This window comes from Fusarium venenatum (assembly GCF_020744135.1).
Source record: "Fusarium venenatum strain MPI-CAGE-CH-0201 chromosome Unknown EDB82scaffold_3, whole genome shotgun sequence".
In the NCBI taxonomy this organism is placed as follows: Eukaryota; Fungi; Ascomycota; class Sordariomycetes; order Hypocreales; family Nectriaceae; genus Fusarium; species Fusarium venenatum.
The window spans coordinates 2,955,994-2,978,071 of NW_027072131.1; the positions used below are offsets into that span (position 1 = coordinate 2,955,994).

A 22,078-nucleotide genomic window follows, 5' to 3' on the forward strand; every position below is an offset into this window, starting at 1 on the left:
GCTAAATCTGGACAATCAACGTGCCCGCCCCCTGGTGATGATAGGAGAGGCACGCCTAGCACGGCCACATGCTGATGGCGTAGCGGTATGGTCAGGTGAGAGAATCATGTGGCTAAAGGGTCAACCAGATATGCTGGGACAGGAACAGGAACTAGCCGGCAATACTAAGTTATGAATGGATGGTTTATGCTGAGATCGAGAGGAGGTGAGATCAGAGTCGTCATCAGTTTCTTGCAAGGTACCCGAGGTCGTGGATAAACCTGCTATCACAGCGAATTAGGGATGGCAACGTATCGATAACGACCCGGCTTGTATGTACATATGTATGTAGGTATATTCAGTTGGTTAATCCGGTCTAGGATGGGTTGTCAAGTTCCGGATTCGATCTGATTTGATACAGCCATCTTTCTTCATTCCCATTACCTTTCTCGGTTCATAGTTATGGTCAGCCAGCGCATGAACCTGTAATAATCCCGCGCCCAGGACTATCAAGGATGGAATGGATGACAGGTCTGTCTGTAGTATAATAAGCCATTCACCCGGTACGAAAAAGAAACAATCCCTCGACTTCCCGAATGAGCTAGAAATGTGACAGGGACGAAGCCGTGTAGATCCGCCATTTTGATCGCCTACCCGTACTCCATACAGTCACAGTACAGTACCACAGAGACTATTGAGTCGGACTGGGTGTCTTATCGCATGAGGGGTTCAATAGACCCAGCTCCTTATCACAACTGCAGCCAGCCAGGCCCGCCAGCCCCCATAAGAATGCCCCCTCTCACGCTAGAACATCCTCGGGGCTCAGTGTGCATGTGGCCTGTAGAGTCAAAAATTAGCCAGACGTTACTATACCAAAACAATCATAACCATTTCTGTCACTACTCCTTTCTATAATGTCCAGTGTGCCTGTCCCCTTACACACCCCCATGTTTAGCGTCCCCTCTCTCAAGGCGTCAGTGACGGGATGTAGGTACTAATCCTGGCTGCTACACCAGATATCCCGGCGTGACTCTATCCGACATGACTACCTCCTACTGACTGTACACCTTCCTTTGAGCGAGCTCCGTCTCAACAATCAATCCTCTCCTTTCACTTACTTACAACTTAACTGTTCAGTGAATGACTACACGATACAAGCATCAAACAAGCGCATGACGATTTCTTTCACTTCCAACTCTATAACGATCTTTGTTTCATCATCATCATCTGGTTCTGTCTCTATTGCATCTATCATCCATCCATCTTACATACTACATCCCATTACATACAACTTTAGACTACCTATCTACTGCACAGCTGGTCTGCGCCGCTATTATCCACTCAACAATCACGAGCATCTCGCCGTTCATTCTCGATAATCACTCAACTTGACAAAATACTCACTGGGTTGCCTCTTCCTAGCCTTTTTATCTCTTTATTCGACAGTCAGTACCACTTGGGTTGCTGTTGCTAATATCCCTTTGATTTGTACGATCACTCGACACTGTACAAAGAGGTACGCGACATACCAAAGGATATAGGCTGCGAACCTTAATAAACAAGTGCCGGCTTCACCTCTAACGAAACTGACTTGACGCCTCTTTACTGGCAACTACGTTCTGCAGAAACGCGAGCGTTTTTGGGGTAGGAAACTGCTCCGACACTTGTCCAAATCAGTTGAATGCCTTGTAAGTTGTACCTCTTTACCTCTAACACCAACCTACCATCAGCCCCTACATTACCCCTCTACTCCATCATATAGCATTTGTCCCCCCAAACCATTTGCGCAATGCGCGCTGCCTTTTACCATAGCAACCCGAAAGGCTAACCATGACTCTTTCCTCAGCCTCTAAGAAGGACAGGAAACATGCTAGAGAGAGTGGCGGTATCGCCGCAGCCGTGACAAAGCAAACAGCTGGAAAGTTCGCGTGAGTACCATCCAGTCCACGGGACTCGTCCATCATCATGTTAAGTACCTGGCTGACCCGCAGTCACATTCATAGTGCCGCCAACAACACCAGCACAAACCCAAGCAATAAAGACAACGCCAAAAACACCGAAAATAACGGTGGAGAAAGCAAGAGCTCGTCTACTTCGGTTGCTTCCACGCCCCCGGTCGATACGCCAGAGATCAAGCCTTCCTTCGTCCCTAACAATGACAACCCTGCCGTCTCCCCCATGCTTGCTGCATTGTCTACAACTCCAGCTTCCGTGAGCACAGCGCCGAGTATGAATAACGACTGGATGCGAAGCGGTATTGCTGGCTCCCCAGGAAATTTGATCAGCATCATGGGTGACTCGCCTCCTACTCAACCCTCCTCATATGAGGACTCGGGTCGACTGCATCATGGATGGGCTGTCCAGCGTCCATACATGAGTCCGTCACCCTCATCTCTATCGCCACCAACCCACGGTCGCCGTCCCTTGAGCTTCCAGATGGATGCCCAGTATCAGTCCCCAGAGACACCACCTTTGGCTGGCCACTATCGTCGGAGCTCAGTTGCGTCTCCCCTTAATGGTGCAAGAATCGGGAACCTCCCGCCGCTCCCTCATCAACCCCAAGCGCATTTCTACGGAGCCCCCGATATTGACCTGAACTTGACAAACAACTCTGGCATGAAAGCTGGTGAGCGTGGTTACTTCTTTGGCTTCGACAAGCTGCCCGAGTGCCCAGACTTCTCAGCTAGTCCAAGTAACGTCGTCATCGCCGGATATGAAGGTGGCTTGGACGTATACACTGTTGGTAAGAGAGGCCTTGAACCTACCGCGAGCTTGAAGGGACTACGGGGAGGTGTTCAATACGCCAAGATCCTCCCATGGACGCTTGACAACGATAAAAAGTCACTTTTCCCTCTCGTAGCGGTGGTTCTGCATGGTCCTGTCCTACCTAGTGGCGCATCTGACCCTGCACAAGACGATGGACCAAGTCCCAGACCTGATGGAGCGGCGAGTCCTCGGTCGGTCTATACTCACCAGGAGGGCTTCCAAGGAAGACAGAGCATCGACGCCTATCAGACTTCCGTCGAGGTTTACTCGCTGAGAACAAGCCAACTCGTTGATGTGTTGCTTCAGGCACCAAAGATACAAATCAACCCTGAAATCTCCGTTACAAACCCTATCTTCAGACCGCCTCCGCCCAGCGGTTCCTTCACAATTCGGGCAGATTCCGGTACGCTCGCAGTATGCTCAGGCGTTACTGGCGAATGTTGGGTTTACTTGCAGCTATTGGAGGACCAGAACGGCCATGTCTTTACATGTGTCGGCAAGATCTGGACTAGCCTGCAACAAAGCGCCCGAGGTGAGGTACCAGAGGAGACGGATAAGACACGCACTTCAACGGCACCCCCGCGCTCGAGCCCGCAAACACCTATTCTTGCTATCAGTGGACGATGGATCGCTTACTGTCCCGCGACCCCGTCATCTCAGGTTTCTCTCAGAGCTCATGTGCCACTCCCGATATTGGGCAAGGCACCTGGGCTTGCTACTGTAACTCCGCCACAGCTGCCATCATCTTCTGCATCGGTAGATCTCCCGATATCTGACAGTGTTGTGAATAAGATTATGCGCGAAACGACCCAAGAGCTTATCCAGGGCGCAAAATGGGTCGGACAACAAGGCTGGCAGGCTTGGAATTCCTATTGGAATAAGTCAAGCCCCCAATCACAAACTCAACAAGCACGTTCGCCTCCCCAAGGCTGGGCGGGCACTCGATCACCTCGTGGTGATTCGTCCCAATTCCCTCCTACACATGGATCGACCGGCCAGACCATGGCAAAGGATCCAGGTCTCGTGTCCATCATTGACACAGAGTCTCTCCTTTCTTCGTCTTCAATCCATCCAATTACTACGTTCGCACCGCCTCTGGGATGTAGCTTTCTTTCATTCTCCCCATCATCCTTGGCTTTATTTACAGCCAGCAGCAAGGGTGATGTGCAGACAGTTTGGGACCTCTTACGTATTCAACATACCAGATCATCCCCTCTGCAGGCTACAGTTAGCCCAAACACAAGCACGGGCCCTCAAGTTCGACAAATTGCACAGTTCTCGCGAATGACAGTTGCACGCATTGTTGATGTTGCTTGGACGCAGGCGCAGGGCGAACGATTGGCTATGGTGACCGAGCGTGGTACCGTTCATCTTCTCGACATGCCCTCGAGTGCGTTCATGTGGCCCGCGCCTCGTCGCCGTCAGGCTGTCCAGGAAAGTGGCACTGCGACACCAGAGCAGCCAAGTACAGCCGTCTCTTTGGCAACTGGCGCTTTTGGTGCTGCTTACCAAGCTGCGAAACCATTTGTGTCACGACCCCGCCGCAGCAGCGGCAATGTATCCAATGTTCCCGGCAGTAGTCTGAAAGACTCGGCGGCCATGGGAGGACGAGTAATTGCTGCTAGTATCAGCAGTTCGCTCGGCAAGACTGGAACCGCCATCAATCAGCTTCGGCACACCGGAGAGAATCGCGTTTCCTTGCCGCTTAGTTCGGGTCTCCCTTCGACATCATGCGTCACCTGGGTCAAAAGCCGGAGACATCAAGGGCTCTTTGTGGTTGGAAACGGCTTGGTGCGGGCGTTCTCCTGTAGAACTCGCCGATCTAGCGTACAGGCTGGCAGGAAGGTGACACGTGCCAGCAGATATCATGATTACAACGTGCCGAACCTACCCAGCGACCTGGTAGCTCCAGCTGTGCGACAGATGGTGGACTTGGGCACCCAAGATGAGATTCTCGACCTTTCAGATCGCGATATGGACGCGGGGAACACCTTGACACTCAACCCTCGATCTCGTGTGACATCGGCAGATCACCATATGGAATCGTCGATCCCCCAGGCTGAAATAGAGTCTAGTGCGCCCTATCAGCCTTTCCACACAGACCGTCGGGTGACGCTTTGCGAGTACCGCAGAGGTACAGTTGATCAACTCGAAGTTGTTTCCGCCATGCTGGCCGATACCAACCTAGAAGAAAATGCACTATCAAAGAAAAAGAAGAAGAAGGGGCAACCCATGGAAACACATGCATCTAGAGAAATGTCAATCACAGCGGCTTGGGCCTTTGGCCAGGATATCCCAGTGGTTCGACTGGATTTGGGCTTGCCCACTGTTACCGAGGAGGAGTACGATGGCCCTGAGGATCATATTGCTCTGCCCCCTTCTGCCATGGAGCGGGTGATGCAGTATGGCGACGAGGCGCAGATTGTGGTGACGACGAGGAGACGTCGCGGAGCTCAAGGGGGCAGTCAAGGTGAGGATGGCTTCTTTGAGGATGATTGCGAAGTTCTCGATTTTGCAGATCAAAGGGTGTAAGTGAGATGAGGAGTCTCCTCTCAACAGGCAATATGTGCAGGGGTTTTGTGGTGTATGGATTGTTGAGCTTTACTTCATTCTATGGATTTGATGCTCGGGATCAATAATCCATTGCTTATGCTATTCAAATATGGAACCAAATTCCACCTGTCCATACTCAGTACGAATAGCAGCATTTAACCAAATCATTAGGTCCGGAATGTTGGAGTTGGCTGATTCTTGACGTGTAGGCATTTTGCCTCATGTAAGGAACACTCTTTAGCACGGAATTCGCTTTGGCAGTTCATAATGCCTTATTAAATAAATAGAAACACATTAGATACCCGTTCCTCGTAGTGCTTTTTTATTTATGTCTTCTGCATAAGTTGTTGCCCCACGGTATCCAATGTTCAAGTCGTCGGCATGTTCCGTGGTGCGATTAGGTGACTTTAAATGCCAGTGAACAATTAAAAGGTGTATGAATCGGCATATTAATCGTCTAGTTGGCCTTCTTAACGGCAGCCTTGGCCTTTGCAGCCTTCTTCTGGTTGCTCCGAATCATGACCATGCCAAGGAACGAGCCAACAACAGCGGAACCGAGGAGGATGATAATGACGGGGATGCGAATAGCCCAAACGCGGGGAGGGAAGAAGTTCTGGAGAGGGTGATCGTCGTCGACAAAGGGCTGAAGCAATTGTTAGCTCACGACGCATCTACAAAACATGGGTACCCAGGGCAGGTAAGGGCTGCCATATGATGGCACCGAGGCCGGAGGGGTACTTACCATGAGAAGAGTCCAGATGGTGTAATAGGTGAAGACGACGGAAGCGGCCACGAGCATGGCGAGACCGACGATTTTGTCCAACTGTAGTAGAAGAATTATGTTAGTCGAAGAATAGCGAGGGGTTGCCGTGATGCCCCAGGCGGAACTGCGTAAAGGGGACAAGCTTGTAGATCAGGGCTTCGAAGTGGACATAGTAAGTAAGTAAGTACTGACCATTATTAAAGATGCGCAAGGTGAGCGAACGTATACCTTGGATGAGTCGAAGAGAGTGAGGCAGAAGAGTAGAAATAAAGGAGCGTTGGAAGGTTTGTCAAAGTGTTAAGAGTAGACCACCTGCTAAAAGGCCAAATTTACAATGGACGCGATTTCACCTCCTGATGACCAGCAGCAGCTTGTCTCGGAGTGGGTGGAGCAGACGCCACTGCACCGCCACATTTGATCATTTGCACCTGCATGAGAGACGAAATTAGTAGGTCACTTTATGCTACTTAGATCAAGGTTCTTAGACTATATATTTTTATACTTTTTTTTCTTTCTTTTTTAGCATCCTTACACTTTTGCTCAGGGCTTTTCAATTATCAAAGTTCTTAACAAAGGTTAATCTGTCCGTGCAGATTGTTTAGATGAGCTCTATACATTTCCTCTTAAGACAAAGTTTCCCAATACAACTGTGACAGGGCAGCAGCTTGTACTCTATGATACCAGTGACTGATTTATAAGACTTATGAGCACGGCCATTTTTTCTGCTACCCACTAGACACCTGCAGGTCTGTTGTGGCTCAGCATAACTTTAGCTGGTTGTCTACCTAGGTAACTTTTTCAGTCGCGCTGTGATCCAGCCTCAGAATAAGTTAGCGACTACAACTTCTCAGCGCGTTGAAGAGTTCCACCACAATTCAACTACACCATCAGAAAATTAGGGGACAGCAACAGAAACAACAAAAACATTGACTGCGATTATAACTGCGATTTTTGCTCACGATGGCTTCCGCCCCGCGATTGCCTTCTCGTCAAAAACGAGATGCTGCGCCTATGCGAACGGAGGAGGAGAAGCAGGCTGCCGCAAAGGCCGAGTACGAGAAGCTTCTGACAATGAGATCCGGCGGAACCTACATCCCACCCGCGAGACTGCGCGCGCTCCAGGCACAGATCACCGACAAGACGAGCAAGGAGTACCAGCGCATGGCATGGGAAGCACTCAAGAAGAGTATCAACGGTCTTATCAATAAGGTCAACACAGCCAACATCAAGTTTATCGTTCCCGAGCTGTTTAATGAGAACTTGGTTCGTGGTCGGGGTCTGTTTTGCCGATCGATCATGAAGGCACAGGCTGCCAGTTTGCCTTTCACACCCATCTACGCCGCCATGGCCGCGATTGTCAACACCAAGTTACCTCAGGTCGGAGAGCTCCTGATACGTCGCCTCGTCCTACAATTCAGAAAAGGATTCAAGCGAAACGACAAGGCTGTTTGCCTCTCATCCACTACTTTCCTTGCGCATCTTATCAATCAACAAGTCCAGCACGAAATGCTTGCTGGTCAAATTTTGCTCCTCCTTCTCCACAAACCCACCGACGACAGTGTTGAGATTGCGGTCGGTTTCTGCCGTGAGGTTGGACAATACCTGGAGGAGATGCAGAGCTCCATTGCGAACGTAATCTTTGATCAATTCCGAAACATTCTGCACGAAGCCGATATCGATAAGCGAACGCAGTACATGATCGAGGTGTTGTTTCAGGTGCGAAAGGACAAGTTCAAGGACAACCCGGCCATCAAGGAAGAGTTGGATTTGGTTGAAGAGGAGGATCAGATCACACACCGAGTCGACCTAGAAGGCGAGATTGAAGCTCAGGACGGGCTCAACATCTTCAAGTTCGATGCAGAGTGGGAAGAGCATGAAGAGGCGTACAAGAAACTCAAAGCTGAAATTCTGGGCGAAGGCAGCGACGATGAAGATGACGACGAGGACGAATACGAGAGTTCCTCTGAAGATGAGGAGGACGAGAAGACAAAGGCCATGGAGATCAAGGATCAGTCCAATGCCGACCTAGTCAACTTGCGCAGGACCATTTATCTCACCATCATGTCCAGTGCCGACCCTGAGGAAGCTGTTCACAAGCTCATGAAGATCAACCTTCCCGCAGGACAGGAGCCTGAGCTTCCCTCCATGATTGTGGAGTGTTGCTCGCAAGAAAAGACATACACCAAGTTCTTTGGCATGATTGGCGAGCGCTTCGCTAAAATTAATCGGCTTTGGTGCGACCTCTTTGAGCAGGCTTTCGCCAAGTACTACGAAACCATCCATCGATACGAAAACAACAAGCTGCGCAATATAGCAATGTTATTCGGCCATATGTTCGCTTCAGACGCTCTGGGCTGGCACTGTCTATCTGTCATTCACTTGAACGAGGACGAGACCACGTCTAGTAGCCGTATATTCATCAAGATTCTATTCCAGTTTATTGCGGAGGAGACCGGCATGCCCAAGTTGAGGGCACGTCTGACAGATGAGACACTCCGGCCTATCCTGGAAGGGCTCTTCCCCAGAGACAACCCCCGCAACATCAGGTTCTCCATCAACTATTTTACAAGTATCGGTATGGGCGCTCTTACAGAAGAGATGCGAACACATCTTCAGAACATGCCCAAACCCGCTTTGCCTGCTCCTGCAGCCGCAGCGGATTCAGACTCGGATTCCGTCTCCAGTTATTCATCCTACACAGGTTCTTCTTACTCAAGATCTCGATCTCGCTCTCGAACACCACCACGCAAGGTTGCTGACCGAGGTCGATCCCTTTCTCGATCCCCTGGCCGAAAGAGCAGGGGACGTTCATACAGCTCCTCGAGGTCAGGGTCATACTCACGATCTGTATCTGCACGGGGAAGAGGTCGCAGTCAGTCCGGTTCCGCTAGCCCTCCCCGACGAGGTCGTCGTTACACCAGTGGGAGCCGCTCGCGATCTCCAGCCCCTCGTAATGGCAAGGGCCGAGCTCGTAGCGCCTCTTACTCGTCTCGAAGCCGATCTCGCACGCCGCCACGAGATAAGGCTAAGCAGTACAGCCGTTCACCTTCATACGACTCACGATCCCCGCCACCAAGGAGGGCTAATCCTGAGAGCTTATCGCCCCCACCTGCGCGCAATGGACGTCAACCTTCATACACGCCCTCACCCAGCCCGCCACGCCGTGGAGGAAACAAGTCTTTGAGCCCTGTGCCGCCAAAGAGAAGGCGTTACAGTGATAGTGTCTCCAGATCACCGCCACCGATGAAGCGAGGACGACGGGGCAGTTGAGATGGAGCAAGAGAGAGGGAAATCCACGAGACGATAGGTTTATAATAAAGAAAGGGGTTACCTTGTAATTAGTTGAGGTGTTTCATCAGCGGGACCTACCAAAATTGAGAATGATTGAGGCATAGGTTGTTTATTGTTTTTACTGGCTTTGTGTTCGCCGACTAGTGAAGTTGATGGGCTTTATTCATGTATCATATCAAGCTCTTGTTTCATGCTTTGTGTGTGGAATCCAAAGATCAAGTTCCTATCCAAAATAGTCCCTTGTATGAATATGAGTTGACCACCTGGGAGTCTAGCTACAATCGCAATTATCTTCATATTCCACAATTGTCAGCACTTCATCATCTGTTTCTCATGATTCTACTTAGTAAAATTACTAAACCACTCAGTATGGAATTGCATTCGTAACCTGATAACTCAGCCAAACCCACCTCATACAAGACGTCTACCTCGATTATCGCAGCTGTGCTCTATGGTAGTAGGAGGCTGACTACTGGGTACCAGAAAAATGGCCTCCCAAGCTTGAGGGTATAAAAATAAGTAGAATAAAAACTATATTCGAAGGAGCATAAATTGACCTACTACTTTATAATGAGTAGGTGCTTTGGAATATCACAAGATATCTGATGGAATTGTTTGTATGTTCTCTGTTTCCGTCATATGTTAAACATGCTGCGGATAGCGTACATTCTGTTAGGTACTGGTGACAGCACATGAACAGAATTGTCGTTTGTTTGGATCTTTCCTTGATAAAAAAAAGATGGCTTGTATGAAGCTGCTTGCTATCTAAAACCATACGGCAAGCGTTATTGATGGTGTTTGTGGCTAACCTACCAAGGCTCCTCCTGCTGTCCTTGTTGGTAAGTTAAACGAAGGAGATATAAAAAACAGCTTGATTGCCTATTTCTAGGTTCAAATTAAATAATCTGTACGCTTCACCATTTGCCTTTCGTGCTTTTCTAGATCGTTCAGCATCACCGTAACTGCCATTTTGACATCTGACATTCTTTCACAAACCATCGTGGTCATCATGGAGATTATCACTTTTTTCATCATCATTCCTATGTTTGTTGCGTTCATCGCTAACAACTCTATGCAAACACCGTTTGGAGCTATTATTGCAGCAGGTGTTGTTGCGTTCTTCGCATTTATTGGAGGTAAATACGCTCATCATCTCCCTGCTCCTCAGAGTTGGTACTGACGATCACCACGTGCTTCATTGCTATTCAAGAACAATTCGCAAAACGTAGAGTGTGGGGCCACTAACCTGCAGAACTCGACGCCTATGATAAGTTCTACCACGTCTATGGCATCTGTTGTGACGAAAAGGGGCACTGTCGCTCTTGTTTTACACAGTACGCTGAACGGTTTAGATATGGGCATGAGTTCGACGGGCAGTTCAAGCAAGCCTTTGCCAAATAGAATGGGTAAGGTTGTGCGGTTTTGCGTTCTAAGGAGACAAGGGAGCACTGAGCAGGATTACAAAACAGCGAGTGACGATACTTGATACTGCGCTTCGACGAATTATGCATTGTCAGCTTGTAGCAAGACTAGTCATCCGAGGTTATAGGACAAAAGGAAGCGTTGTTATTTGACCAATGATTATACCAACTTAGCTGCTTATTATCCACAATATTTCTTTCCCTGGGCTGTTTCTATATTTGCGATGAGCTTGCATACAGCCTATCCATTGCCTTGCTCTCGATCAAACAGAGCTTCTCGCTATCCACGACTTGCTTCCCAGTAACATCAGTATGCGTCTACGGCTTCTTTTCTCCCTTGCTATCTTTCGCGTTGCTACTACCGTCCGAGGGCTTATCTCCGTCACACTTGAAATCCCCTTTCGCTTCAGAGTAAGCAGTTCCAGCACCCAGACCTACACCAGCAGCCTGGACAATACCGTGAACGATAGAGACTCCATATCCAGCCATCCCGTAGCTTTGAAGTGTCGCAAAGGCACTGTGGCCAACGATATTGCCGATTCCTGCGTGCACACCTGCAGCCGCAGATCCTTCAACACAGTTAGAAAACATGCAAGAATCAGGACATGGTACTATCTGACCTGCAGCTATTCCGTTCGCCCCAAAACCAGCAAGCGCAGCAGCTGGTGCAACGACCGCAGCTGGGGCTGCTACCATGATACCGGCTGCTCCCATAGCTGCTGTTGCTCCAGGGTTCTCTTTCGCGTACTGGAAAGTACTGTTCGCAGCCTTGTTCTCCAGTCAGCAGTCGGTACTCAGTAACGGTGAACTTAAGTAACTCACGTTTAAGAAGTAAGATTTTGCCGACGCCAGCATAATTGTTGATGAATAAGAATCAAGTCGTGTATCTTGGGTGTAAGTGATGGCGGCGGTGGTGATATTGAGGAAGAAAAAGATGTCCTGCCAGAAGATGTCCTGCCAGAATATGGGATGCCAACAATAAATATCTTGGCTGTCAAATTCTGCGCCTATTCATCGAAGGCACTATCACTTTTGAAGTGTGAATGTCGAGAATGCCTTGCGAGGGTTGGACCAACATCTTATAAGCGCCAGGATGTGCATATGTTGGTTTGCATGGGGGTGTAACATGGGATACAACCAACAAGCACTGAGGCCGGCCAAAGAAGCGGCCTTGTTCAAAGCTGCCCAGCCTAAGAATACATGTTTGATAACTATGACTCGACTTTACCGTGGAATGATCGCATCGATAAGGGAGAACAAATTTGATAGGAAGTAACAGCCCAAGGTGAAGAAGACCCAGGCACACTGATGACTAGGTATTCATACAGGCAATGATACTCACTCGTCTAATAAATAAGAGTCTTGTTTCACAATATGTATCAAGTTCTCACTAATCGAGACAGGATCGAGATTCTACTGCGGACATCCCGATGTCCTTGCTGAAGTTTATCTGGATTGCACTATACTCATGCTTTAGCCAATCGCTATAGTGGAATAACATCAACTTTATGAGATCTTTAGATTACCTAGGTCAAACCCGATTTCACTGCTAGTCTCTGGGTTCTTCGTGTCATACAAATAACGCCGTTCTGATGTATAAAGTGCCATCTTTCCAATAGAAAATCCCTCCTCTGGTCAGAATTCATATCAATACTACAACATTAAACCTTTCAGTCACTCTTCATGAACTTTCTAAGTCCCATTTTCAATTCTCTTGGCTGGACAGCGCTTGGCCCTCAAGCAGGTCAGTCTATATTTCGTTGTCCTAGTTGTACATTTTACTGACCCATGTATCTGTATCTCAGCCAGTACTGCATCATGGCTCTAGTCTTCGTACGGAGACATCCCTACTCGCAGCCTCTTTGCAATAATACAGAGCGCTCAAATGTTCGGGTATGGAGTAGATGTGATTGAGAAGGCTGTTAGGTATTTAAATATTGGGATGACACTGGCCGATGTCGTGAACTGGATGGCGACTGGTGCGAGTAATACGACCTGTCCATGAGCGAGACATCACAATACTCTACAATTCACTTCAATACCCTTCGATACACTATACTATTTAGTTCTACATATTTCTACCTTAGTACAAAAACACTTTAAACACAGTTTGTCACATGTGACGGGCTTTGCATAAGTTTGTGTAACAAATAATCGTTCACCCGCATATGACGTGTTTCAGTATGTGAATCCTTCTCTAGATACCTACAAAAGTGTCAGTGATCGTGCCAGTGTTGGTAACCAGCTGGCACATTGATATCATCATGAATCTGGTAGGCCTCCCAAAACCTTCGTCTCACCCATTTCTTTCTAAACGCGCATCTCGATACTAAATTTATCGATCTTAGAGAACAGTCATTTGTCATCGATCAAGATCTTGGCCATTTGTTTATTGTAGGTCCCAGGTTTTGAAAGCGGAATACTAGCTAAGCTTACATCTTCTGAAGTCTCCTGCTCGACGAACAAAATGCCTGCTCGATCCAACCCAGGAGCTGTGGCTGCTATTGCCACCGGCGCTGCGATCGTCGCAGTTCCTGCTATTGTCGCGAGTCCTATCCTTGGCGCCTTGGGCTTTGGCGCCGCTGGTATTGCTGCAGGTTAGTCTCGTCTTGAAGCCATGTACATGAATTTCGCTGGCTGACTGTCTATCTATAGGTTCTGCCGCCGCTGGAATCCAAAGCGGGATTGGAAGTGTTGGTGCGGGCAGTCTTTTTGCAATTCTCCAGTCTGCTGGTGCAGGAGGCTATGGCGTTGCTGCTGTTCATGGAATCATTCAAGCTGTTGGAGTGGCAGTTGGTGCTGGAGGCATCGGTGCCTGGTTCCGTGGCCAGGGTGATGAGGAAGAGGGCGGCTCTAACCACGGCGATGAAGATGGTTCCAGTGACTCTGGTGATGAAAACGGCGGCGAGAAGGAAGGGTCTGTAAAGGACAACTCGACCAACGATGGACACTCGAAGTCGCCCAAATAAGGGGTATCGACAGGGCATCACACTCCCCTTCACACTAATGCGACGAAATATGACTGCCTGAGAATAAACCACAGATGTACCCAGACGATGTGTCAACATGTTTACTTGGTTATGAGGGAAAGTCTTTGGACAAAATCTTTTACTTAGAGTACTAAGAAGAATTGTTGAGTGCATCAAGAATACAAAGTTCACCAAATAGGGGGGTTTCTATGCCATACTCAATGCACGAGATAGCCCATTTTACACAATAAGGATATGATGAGAGATAAATGTGTCTTTCGAACCCCGTCCAACCTTACGCCATCTATATTGTATTGACTCTGAGTCATCCTAAACGCCTATAATCTATCCGGCCAAAGCCTCATCCTTTGCCTTTATATCCTCTTGCTTCCCCTTCTCTTCCTGTTTCTCCTCTTCCTTTTTCTCCTGGGACTTAGCCTTGTCCTTCTTACTCATAGTCAAGGCCCCCTTCTTGAGAGCCTCGTTGGGCAGTGGGCGGATGATTGGCTGCACAACCCAGACCGGCCTCTTACAGCGCCGTTGAGTACCCTTTGAGCTCTCTGTCTCTGGGGGGTCTTCCTCTCCGTCTGCCAGTGGTGTCTCGGCAATGCTCTCGCCGTTTGTGCGCTCGTACTCGAGGAGTTCCTCTGCAACTTTGCGCTCTACTGCGGAGAGAACGCGTTCGTAGGCTTCTATGTCGCCTGCACGGCTCTTGCCCAGCATATCTCGCACGTCGGTATGCTTGGAGACAAAATGTCGCAGGAGATGGAACAGGTGTGGTTGCATAGCTGCCATGTTGGGCCCCTGTTCTCCCTTCTTGCCTAGATCCTTCCTTCGCTTCTTGGATGGTGGCTCCTCCTCGACAACCTCGCTCTCCTTCATCCATTCTGTATCGTCGCCGGGCATGAAAAGTGGTCGTCGCTCGGGTGGTTTGTTTCCAAAGACGTGTTCGTGAAGGATGTCCATGTACCGTCTAAAGACAGCGTCCACTCTGTAGCCCCCCTTGCCATCTTTTCCGCGCCAGTATTCTCGCCCCTCCTCACCTACAGGTGGTGGTTTGGTGAAGATAGCTGGGTCACTCAGATTGCCCTCGGCGCTCATCACACCATCGGCCCCTGTGGCTTCAAGACACTTCTCGATGTCTCCTTCCTGAAGAATGTTCCCATTGGCAAAGATGACGGTTTCCTTGGGTAGGCTGTCCCTTAGGAATCGAATCATCTGCCACTCAGCTAGGCCTGTCAAGTGGCCTTTTTGCTCTCTCCTACGTCCATGAACCGTGAGAATGGATGCACCAGCCTTGAGGACATTCTGCGCATACGCCAAAGTCTCCTCTTTGGTATCCAGGATTCGAATCTTGGCTGTAACAGGCACAGGTAACTCTTTGTGCAAGATGTTGATCAAGCGGAAGATGAGATCCTGATCCTCCTGAAGGAAAGCACCGTACTTTCCTTTCCGTGCGATTCCCTGTGGACATCCGAGGTTCAAATCGACTGCATCGCAGTAAGGTGCGACTTGCTTGGCAGCGGAGATTAGCGCATCGGGATCGTTTGCACAGAACTGGACGAAGAGTGGGCGGTCGATAGAAGGGTTTCCGTCGAGCCAGGGGGTTTCGCCGTCAGCCTTTACGGCCTGGAAGTGCGCCCTTCGGTATTTATCGTCCTGAGAAAATAGTCGGGCGTGAAGCATCGGCGTATAAGCGAGAAGGCTTTTTTGTTCGGTGGGTGAAATGAAACTTCTGGTGAGCATGCGCCAGGCCTGCAAAACATCAATATACGTTATTATCATGGGGCCTGAGACGACCTACGAATTCAGACTGATCCACCATGGGCGCAACAATGAACTTGGGGCTGCCGATACTCTCGTAGAAGGCTCGACCCTCCAGCTTCGATGGGCGTTCCACCGCGGGGCTATTCTCTTTGGACGTCATTGTCGACATGCGCTGTGCGAAACAGAAAGATTGACGCTCGGGGATCAATGCAAGCAAGGGCCCCGGAGTCTTCCGGAGCCGGTTCAGACGAGCAAACTTCTCCAGATTGTAGAACGGGATATGGGCGCAAAAGCGGTTCCTGTCGTCAAAGATAGAGGTAACTTGATATGCCCCGCGTACGTAGAGGAAGAAAAAAAAAGATAAATGTTGTCGGCCCCGCCATGAACCGGGAAGTGGGTGAGGCTCTAAAATGTGTGGGTTTATGGCTGAGATTGGAGCTTTCCCCAGACGAGTTTAAGCTTTTCATCTTGTAGTGGTACTTGGCTCTAAAAGTACCTGACGATATAGAAGGTACTGCCACTAAAGCCAAGATCTCGCGATCAACCGAATGCCACCAAAGAAGCATTGTTAGTAAAACAGATCCCCTGAGTTACATGCAACTATAGAGTATAAAGCAGACACCAGATTTGTAAATCACTTTCAACATGGATACGCAATGCAGCTCAACTCTCTCACTCTATAGAAACAAGTGGTATGCGTTTTCCTCGATCACGGTTTAAAGTAAAAAATAAAGGCTTTGTTTTTTGACCAAATTGGTCATGTTTCGTTATGTCCGCTCCATTGAGTTTTTTTTTCGTGTCTTAAAAAGACTAGTAATGAATAATAATAATAATGGAAGTGGCGTTCCCAGTTCAACGGTGATCGTCTGCTTACAGAATGCCACGCGTCATTACATAGGGATGCAAGCACACTCACTCCGCTACTGCAAGCTCCCAGAATATGATTTCCGTCACGCTCCGTTCCTGCTTGAACCCAAAAAAAAAAAAAAAAAAATGAAATTGAAAGAGAGAGATGAGTAAGGCAAGATTAAAGAAATGTATGACTCCCTGGTCTAAATTCCACATGACATGTAGAGACTGGTCAGAGTAATTGAACGCCATTCACCTAACAATGCTGTCCCAAACGCCCAATGGTCGGTTGCGATACAAGACTCCGAGTCTCAAGGCTCGGTTTCAGTCAAAGGAAACAAAATACTACGCTTGACAAGCTTCGCTCCTCGTGGTGGACTTTGCCATCATCAGAAAAAGTGCGTGTAAATTTTTGAGTTTTCGTGAACTTCCATTTCCTGAACTTCATGTTAGCGAATGGTGTACCATAACTGAAAAAGATAACCATACCATCTTGAAGGTGTTGAGCTCCTCCTTGATCTGTTGCGCAAGCAGAGGAGTCAGTCGATTGCATGTGGCAATCTCACCACGGCGGTCGTATTCCTGGCTAGGCCAGGTATCATGGAAGATTATGCGAGGAGAGAATGTCGCGTTGCGCTTGGCAGATGGGGTGTTGGGGGCGCTCTTGCTGTCCTGTCGCAGTCTCAAAGCAGACATGAAATAGTCTTCACCGCCAATAGCAATTGAGCCATTTCGTCGATGACTCTGAGAATCATCGTTGGGAGTGCTAGGAGCGCTAGAATTGGGCGAATCATTGACAGCAGGCAAGCTGGGAAGGTCCAGTCCGGGGGATGCGTCTGCAGGTCTAATAGAAGGGCTGGCTGAGCCAGGACCTAACAATGGTGTCAGTTTGAGATATTCACAAATGGATAACGGTACATACGCTTGAGGATACCCTTCCGAACAGCGGCAAGAACTTCTGCACGCTCTTTGTCGCCGCCAACAATACTCCTGCGAGAGTTGGAGTTGTCGGTTCCGGAACTTCCAAGACGCTCAGCAATGTCAATGCCCAAACTGGTATCAATCGAATTGCGTTCCAAATGGGGGAAGGTGTCCGTCTGTCTGGGATCTGCCGACACGTTGACCCGTTGCGTCTCAGCTTCGACGGTAACCCTTGACACAGCGGCTTGACTAGCCTCGGGTTTCACGGGACCATCGGCCGGGGCGACTCCAACCACCGATTTAGGTCGGAAGATTCCAACAAATGACCGACCACCCTTCTTCATGCCTCGTCCCATCTTTCGAATCATGATGGAAGCTGAAGATGCCGTCGACGAGATCGAAAGATTATCGGTTGAGCCACCAAAGAATCTGCCACCATAGATGCTGTGTCCAAGACCTGCAGCCTCCTGCGCCTCCGCAATACGGGCTTGTTCGGCATCGTAGGCTTCGTCGGTCGTGGGGTCCTTGTGGAGCTTGGACGGTTCTGTCTTGTCAGATCCTTCAACCTCCTCGTCAGCCTTGCGGAAGTCAGCAGCGCTGCCGAAAGAGAAAGCGCGACGCAATCTGGAGGTCTTGCTCTTCGACTTGCGCCCTTTGTTGATGGCGGCGAGTTGTTTAGCCGCTGGTGATTCCATATTACCCGCACCAGAAGATCGATCTTCAGCGACCTCGCTTGCCATAGTGGCTGGCCGAGAGAGAGGTGAGGGGTTCGTTGTGCGCTTGAGGGCATCAGAAGATGAACCTCGAGGTGGGACATTCACCTTGGCGTGATCCTGCTTAGAAGTTGTTTCGCTGCTTGCCTGGGAAGAGGGGTTTCCAGTGGGGGCAGACACATTACGGTTGGCAGACTGCATGACATCCCTGTTAGCATACCAGTTTTACCATCGATTGCTGATTGGGCAATGTTTCAAGGATCATCAACTTACCGAGGATGGACGAGAGTGACTGCTGCGACTGGAGTTGACACTCTCAGAACTGCCGTTGCGTGAGTGTGCGGCAGCATTGGCGACAACACGTAGGCTTTGGGAGTTTCCATCAGCTCTTCCCTTGTCTTGGACGGTTGGTCTGGTAACATCAGAGTTGGCACGGACACTACGTCGGCGTGATCGATTAGGATCTTCCATATGGGCGAACTGCATATCCTCCGCAGACATCCCAGGCATGGCGTTGTAAAAACTGTTCGGGCGGTTTGGAATGGCAGAGCGGGAAGGATTAGGTCCGTTATAAAGCTGGTTGGCTGTGGGCATCCCAGCATTCACTGGGACAGCAGTGCTCTGAGAGCGACCATGTTGATTTTGTTGGGGGGCGAGCGAGCGTCTATACCTGTCTGGTGCTGCTTTGCTTTGTGAAGTGGGAGAGACTGGCTGTGTAGGTCCAGCTAGGAAGGCGGAATGGGGTCGAGGAGCGGGCACAACGTTTCGTCGCTGAGGAATGGCCGAATCATCACGAGCGCCAGTTTGCCCGACACCCATGCCATTATACTGCATGTTTGTCCCTGAAGAGCTGAACTGACGCCCGCCATAGTTGGCGTTAGGATTATAAGTCCGGGGGGGTTGAGTCTGCTGAGGCTGCCACGTTTGTGCGTGGTTCAGAGTAGGTGTGCTCGTAAAGGCGTACTGCTGGACAGGGGCCGAACTACCACGATAGCCTGTAGGAGAAGGGGCAGCATATCTTGGGGTCTGGGAAGTTCCCGCATACTGGTGGCCATTCTGGCCTTGGTTGTTGGGTATCATGCCTGTCGAAGAAGCCGGTCTGGTCTGGAGCATTGTAACCGTTGCAGTTTGCTGGGGGTAGGTTTGAACCAGTGCAGCCATAGTTTGCGTCGACGTCTCGCAGGCGTTAGAGCGACCGTCAACAACAAGCTTCCTCACGAGAGTCGCTTCTGTTAATTGTTGTCGGACTTTGTTGCGAGGAATAGTAGATGACAACGATTATCAATGCAATCAGTTTGCAACCTGAAAAGCAGCTACGCAACCAATCATTAGCATATGTTTCCTTGCAAGTCGTGTATACACAAGTCCAGCATATCATCAACGGCTCAGCGTGTACTGGTCAAGGGTAAGGTTTCCGAGGAGTAGAAGATAGTTTGCGTAACCGACCTACCTTTTTTTTATGTTGATATCTTTATGACAAACGAGAGGAGTAGGCGATGATGTAGGACGCCAGCGACCCGAAACAAAAGAAACTGATCGTGCTGAGAAAGTAGCTCACTTTTACCGCGAGCAGGCTAGACTCTGCTACGAGATGGATGTTTGCTAGTAGTAGGTTGGGGGGACAAGATCAAGAGTCGTCTTTGACAACTTGAATCTCGACCTAGTTGTAACGGAACATGAGAGTATCGTCGACGGTTCGGGGCAACGAAGATAATGAGGTTGTCGAGTAAGGCGAGAGTCGAAGTTTTACGAAGTTCGCTCGCAGAGAGGATTATTATCGGCGGGACTAGGCAATATTTCCCGTCGTTGAAAGATCGTCACGGCGGTCTGGAAGGAGCAAAGGCAAAATGCGAGGCAAGTGCGAATGCCAAAGTTACAAGTGTCGAGGTCTAGATGAGGCCAAACGATCACAAGAGACGAGATGGAGAAGCGTGGGAGGTCGAAAGTATTCGAAGGCTTCTGGGAGATTTCGGGGAAAGCGACGGCCGAAGAAAGGGGGCACGGCAATTTAGAGTGTCAAAGTCGAGCCGTTCAGAAGAGGGGCTGAGAAAGCCAAACAGGCGAAGGTGATGGCGATGATGAGGAGGGAAGAAGAAAAGAAAGAGTAAAACGACACCAGAACAAGGAGAAACAACGAGTATGAAGTTGAGATGGTGATGGGTAGAAAAAAAGAAGTGAGGTGAGGTGTTACCGTTGTTCTTACTCCTAGTCAGACCCGAGCCCAGAGGAACGAGGATTGGGATTGGATTGGACAGACCCTGCGAGCACCTCACCAAATGCTACATTAGCCCAGTACCTGCGCCCGTACCGGTACCTATCTCCTCAAACTCGTGTAGGTATCCACTTTTTGCACAGTTGAATAGTCCACTGAAAGATGCAGCTAAGTTTATCGGCCCAGGGACATTTATAGCGGGCTCTGCGGGAGTGGCACCCGTTGACAGCGATTTAAATCCAACCTAACAACGCTGTAGAACAAACATTCACTGATTACATTCTTTTAACAGGTAGACAAGACAGTCCAGCTTTTCACGGACAGGCGTCCATCCGTCTATCTATCCATCCATCCATTTCAAGTACATACCTATTTACGGTCCCAGTCGAGTGGGGCCGCGTGACAGTCATTTGTGCTGCTGATAGTAGCCCCAAACCAGAGAGTTGATTGTTGAGAGAAAAAGCACCTACTAGCATCTTCCTCGCTCATATGGTCAACTTTCAGCTCCATCACAACAATAACAACGCGACATTTAAAAAGAACGTATCGCCTTGGTGGAGACGATTGTCCTGGAGATAAAGCATAGTACATACAGTACGCACAAGGCCAAACAGTGCTGTATGTATGCACATACATAATAAGCATGCAGGGGACAAGGGGCAAGACGTCGTAAGCCAATTCTCTCTTCGTCTGTTGGCATTCTCGATTTTACATTCACACTTGCCTCACCCGCACTTGAGCCAAACACGAGGTACTGCGTGGAGCCTGTCCCAGGGTTCCCCAAATCAAAATCCCACGGCCTCAGGGAGACTTGAGCAGGTCTGTTGATGCCAGAAACGCGACTCATTGGTTTATTGGCCACCGCTCTAGCTGTGGCATTGACCCATCCTGCGCTAGTTGGACAGGGAAGCATGATGGAGATGGATCCCGGGGCCTGGTCTGGTCTGGTCTGGTTTGCTCAGATCAGGTCGGGCTAGGTAGAGTGACCCGTCCAAGTGCCTTTCTTTCATCTGCTGTACTCTGCTGTGCTGTCTTTTGACACAAGGAAAGCATATTCCAGCATTAACTCAGGAACAAATTTCCTGTCCGTGCTGAGGATGGCTTTTATCTGTGCTTCCTTTTTCTGCATTGCTCAGCTACCGACTGGCGGGACCGGAGAGAACTCAAACAATGGTGCTGTTTTGTACGAGGCTATCACGGTGCTTAAGATCAAGTCCCTTAATTTGGCTCGTCAGTTCATATGTATGATGTGTCTGGGCAGCTGGGTTTGTTGTCGTCTCAAACTTGTCCAGTCAAAACGGGGTCAAACGATTTCGGGGTCTCTGGAAGCTGCCAGGGGTCCTGTGATGATTGTCCGCCTGCACAAAATACTTGCCTGCTGTTCGTGTCTGATACATGGACTCAAAGCCTCAAAGCAAGGGATCATTCAGGGGAATCCTGGCTGACTAACAAATCTGACCAGACGTGCCAATAAGCACACCAGATATTCGTGCCGATCATCCACAGGGACGATTGATTGTCAACGCTTTAGCTGCTTTAGGAGTTCGCGCTTGTGTGCGTCTCGTCTGGAAAAGGTCAAGGCTTTTTTTTTTTCGGGGTGTTTCTTTGAGCAAGAGTCCGGACAATTGGATAGTGGCTTAGGTTGAGCTGGTCCGACTTGGCGGCACGATGGATTGAATCTTCATTTCGACATGACCAACAGCTCGAAGCTAGGGAAGCTATTGAAGACGATATCAACAAGACCTCAGAGAATGACTCGCCGTGAGAAATTTTGCGACCGAGAACAAATAATTATATGTACGTTTTTGACGGTTACAAACAGGGCTGCACCGGGTCCTAGTCGAGGCCTGCTGGGTACAAAGGTGGAAACCACA

The 22,078-nt window shown here is 49.3% G+C and overlaps 9 protein-coding genes across 9 annotated transcripts; 5 read left to right on the forward strand and 4 right to left on the reverse strand.

The window, feature by feature from the left end:
• Nucleotides 1–1,644: 1,644 nt before the first annotated feature.
• Nucleotides 1,645–5,585, forward strand: EDB82DRAFT_538436 (uncharacterized protein). The gene is made up of 2 exons (XM_065609309.1): nucleotides 1,645–1,907; nucleotides 1,983–5,585. Exons 1-2 carry the CDS (start codon nucleotides 1,810–1,812, stop codon nucleotides 5,275–5,277), a joined length of 3,393 nt encoding a protein of 1,130 aa, XP_065463917.1. The 5' UTR covers nucleotides 1,645–1,809; the 3' UTR covers nucleotides 5,278–5,585.
• EDB82DRAFT_505647 (dolichol phosphate-mannose biosynthesis regulatory) lies at nucleotides 5,586–6,456 on the reverse strand. Its single transcript, XM_025727218.2, has 3 exons — nucleotides 6,254–6,456; nucleotides 6,041–6,121; nucleotides 5,586–5,941 (listed from the first exon to the last, which is right to left on the reverse strand). The coding sequence occupies exons 1-3, from the start codon at nucleotides 6,254–6,256 to the stop codon at nucleotides 5,756–5,758; spliced, it is 270 nt and encodes an 89-aa protein (XP_025581708.1). The 5' UTR covers nucleotides 6,257–6,456; the 3' UTR covers nucleotides 5,586–5,755.
• Nucleotides 6,457–6,827: 371 nt separating this feature from the next.
• Nucleotides 6,828–9,678, forward strand: EDB82DRAFT_505648 (armadillo-type protein). Its single transcript, XM_025727219.2, has one exon. The coding sequence runs from the start codon at nucleotides 7,022–7,024 to the stop codon at nucleotides 9,329–9,331; it is 2,310 nt and encodes a 769-aa protein (XP_025581709.1). The 5' UTR covers nucleotides 6,828–7,021; the 3' UTR covers nucleotides 9,332–9,678.
• Nucleotides 9,679–10,258: 580 nt separating this feature from the next.
• EDB82DRAFT_505650 (uncharacterized protein) lies at nucleotides 10,259–10,837 on the forward strand. The gene is made up of 2 exons (XM_065608747.1): nucleotides 10,259–10,509; nucleotides 10,599–10,837. The coding sequence occupies exons 1-2, from the start codon at nucleotides 10,362–10,364 to the stop codon at nucleotides 10,751–10,753; spliced, it is 303 nt and encodes a 100-aa protein (XP_065463918.1). The 5' UTR covers nucleotides 10,259–10,361; the 3' UTR covers nucleotides 10,754–10,837.
• An 11-nt stretch (nucleotides 10,838–10,848) lies between these two features.
• EDB82DRAFT_505652 (uncharacterized protein) lies at nucleotides 10,849–12,069 on the reverse strand. The gene is made up of 3 exons (XM_025727220.2): nucleotides 11,596–12,069; nucleotides 11,394–11,541; nucleotides 10,849–11,342 (listed from the first exon to the last, which is right to left on the reverse strand). The coding sequence occupies exons 1-3, from the start codon at nucleotides 11,626–11,628 to the stop codon at nucleotides 11,092–11,094; spliced, it is 432 nt and encodes a 143-aa protein (XP_025581710.2). The 5' UTR covers nucleotides 11,629–12,069; the 3' UTR covers nucleotides 10,849–11,091.
• A 1,171-nt stretch (nucleotides 12,070–13,240) lies between these two features.
• On the forward strand, nucleotides 13,241–13,742 carry EDB82DRAFT_477394 (uncharacterized protein; the record flags this gene model as incomplete). The annotated part of the gene is made up of 2 exons (XM_025727224.2): nucleotides 13,241–13,370; nucleotides 13,429–13,742. 2 exons carry the CDS (start codon nucleotides 13,241–13,243, stop codon nucleotides 13,740–13,742), a joined length of 444 nt encoding a protein of 147 aa, XP_025581711.1.
• Nucleotides 13,743–14,011: 269 nt separating this feature from the next.
• Nucleotides 14,012–15,926, reverse strand: EDB82DRAFT_505661 (uncharacterized protein). The gene is made up of 2 exons (XM_025727225.2): nucleotides 15,547–15,926; nucleotides 14,012–15,497 (listed from the first exon to the last, which is right to left on the reverse strand). The coding sequence occupies exons 1-2, from the start codon at nucleotides 15,676–15,678 to the stop codon at nucleotides 14,088–14,090; spliced, it is 1,542 nt and encodes a 513-aa protein (XP_025581712.2). The 5' UTR covers nucleotides 15,679–15,926; the 3' UTR covers nucleotides 14,012–14,087.
• A 712-nt stretch (nucleotides 15,927–16,638) lies between these two features.
• Nucleotides 16,639–19,497, reverse strand: EDB82DRAFT_233403 (uncharacterized protein). Its single transcript, XM_025727226.2, has 5 exons — nucleotides 19,443–19,497; nucleotides 18,266–19,305; nucleotides 17,281–18,187; nucleotides 16,848–17,230; nucleotides 16,639–16,795 (listed from the first exon to the last, which is right to left on the reverse strand). Exons 2-5 carry the CDS (start codon nucleotides 19,151–19,153, stop codon nucleotides 16,748–16,750), a joined length of 2,226 nt encoding a protein of 741 aa, XP_025581713.2. The 5' UTR covers nucleotides 19,154–19,305; nucleotides 19,443–19,497; the 3' UTR covers nucleotides 16,639–16,747.
• Nucleotides 19,498–21,209: 1,712 nt separating this feature from the next.
• On the forward strand, nucleotides 21,210–21,772 carry EDB82DRAFT_233437 (uncharacterized protein). Its single transcript, XM_065607271.1, has one exon. It carries the CDS (start codon nucleotides 21,302–21,304, stop codon nucleotides 21,647–21,649), a length of 348 nt encoding a protein of 115 aa, XP_065463919.1. The 5' UTR covers nucleotides 21,210–21,301; the 3' UTR covers nucleotides 21,650–21,772.
• The last annotated feature ends 306 nt before the right edge of the window (nucleotides 21,773–22,078 follow it).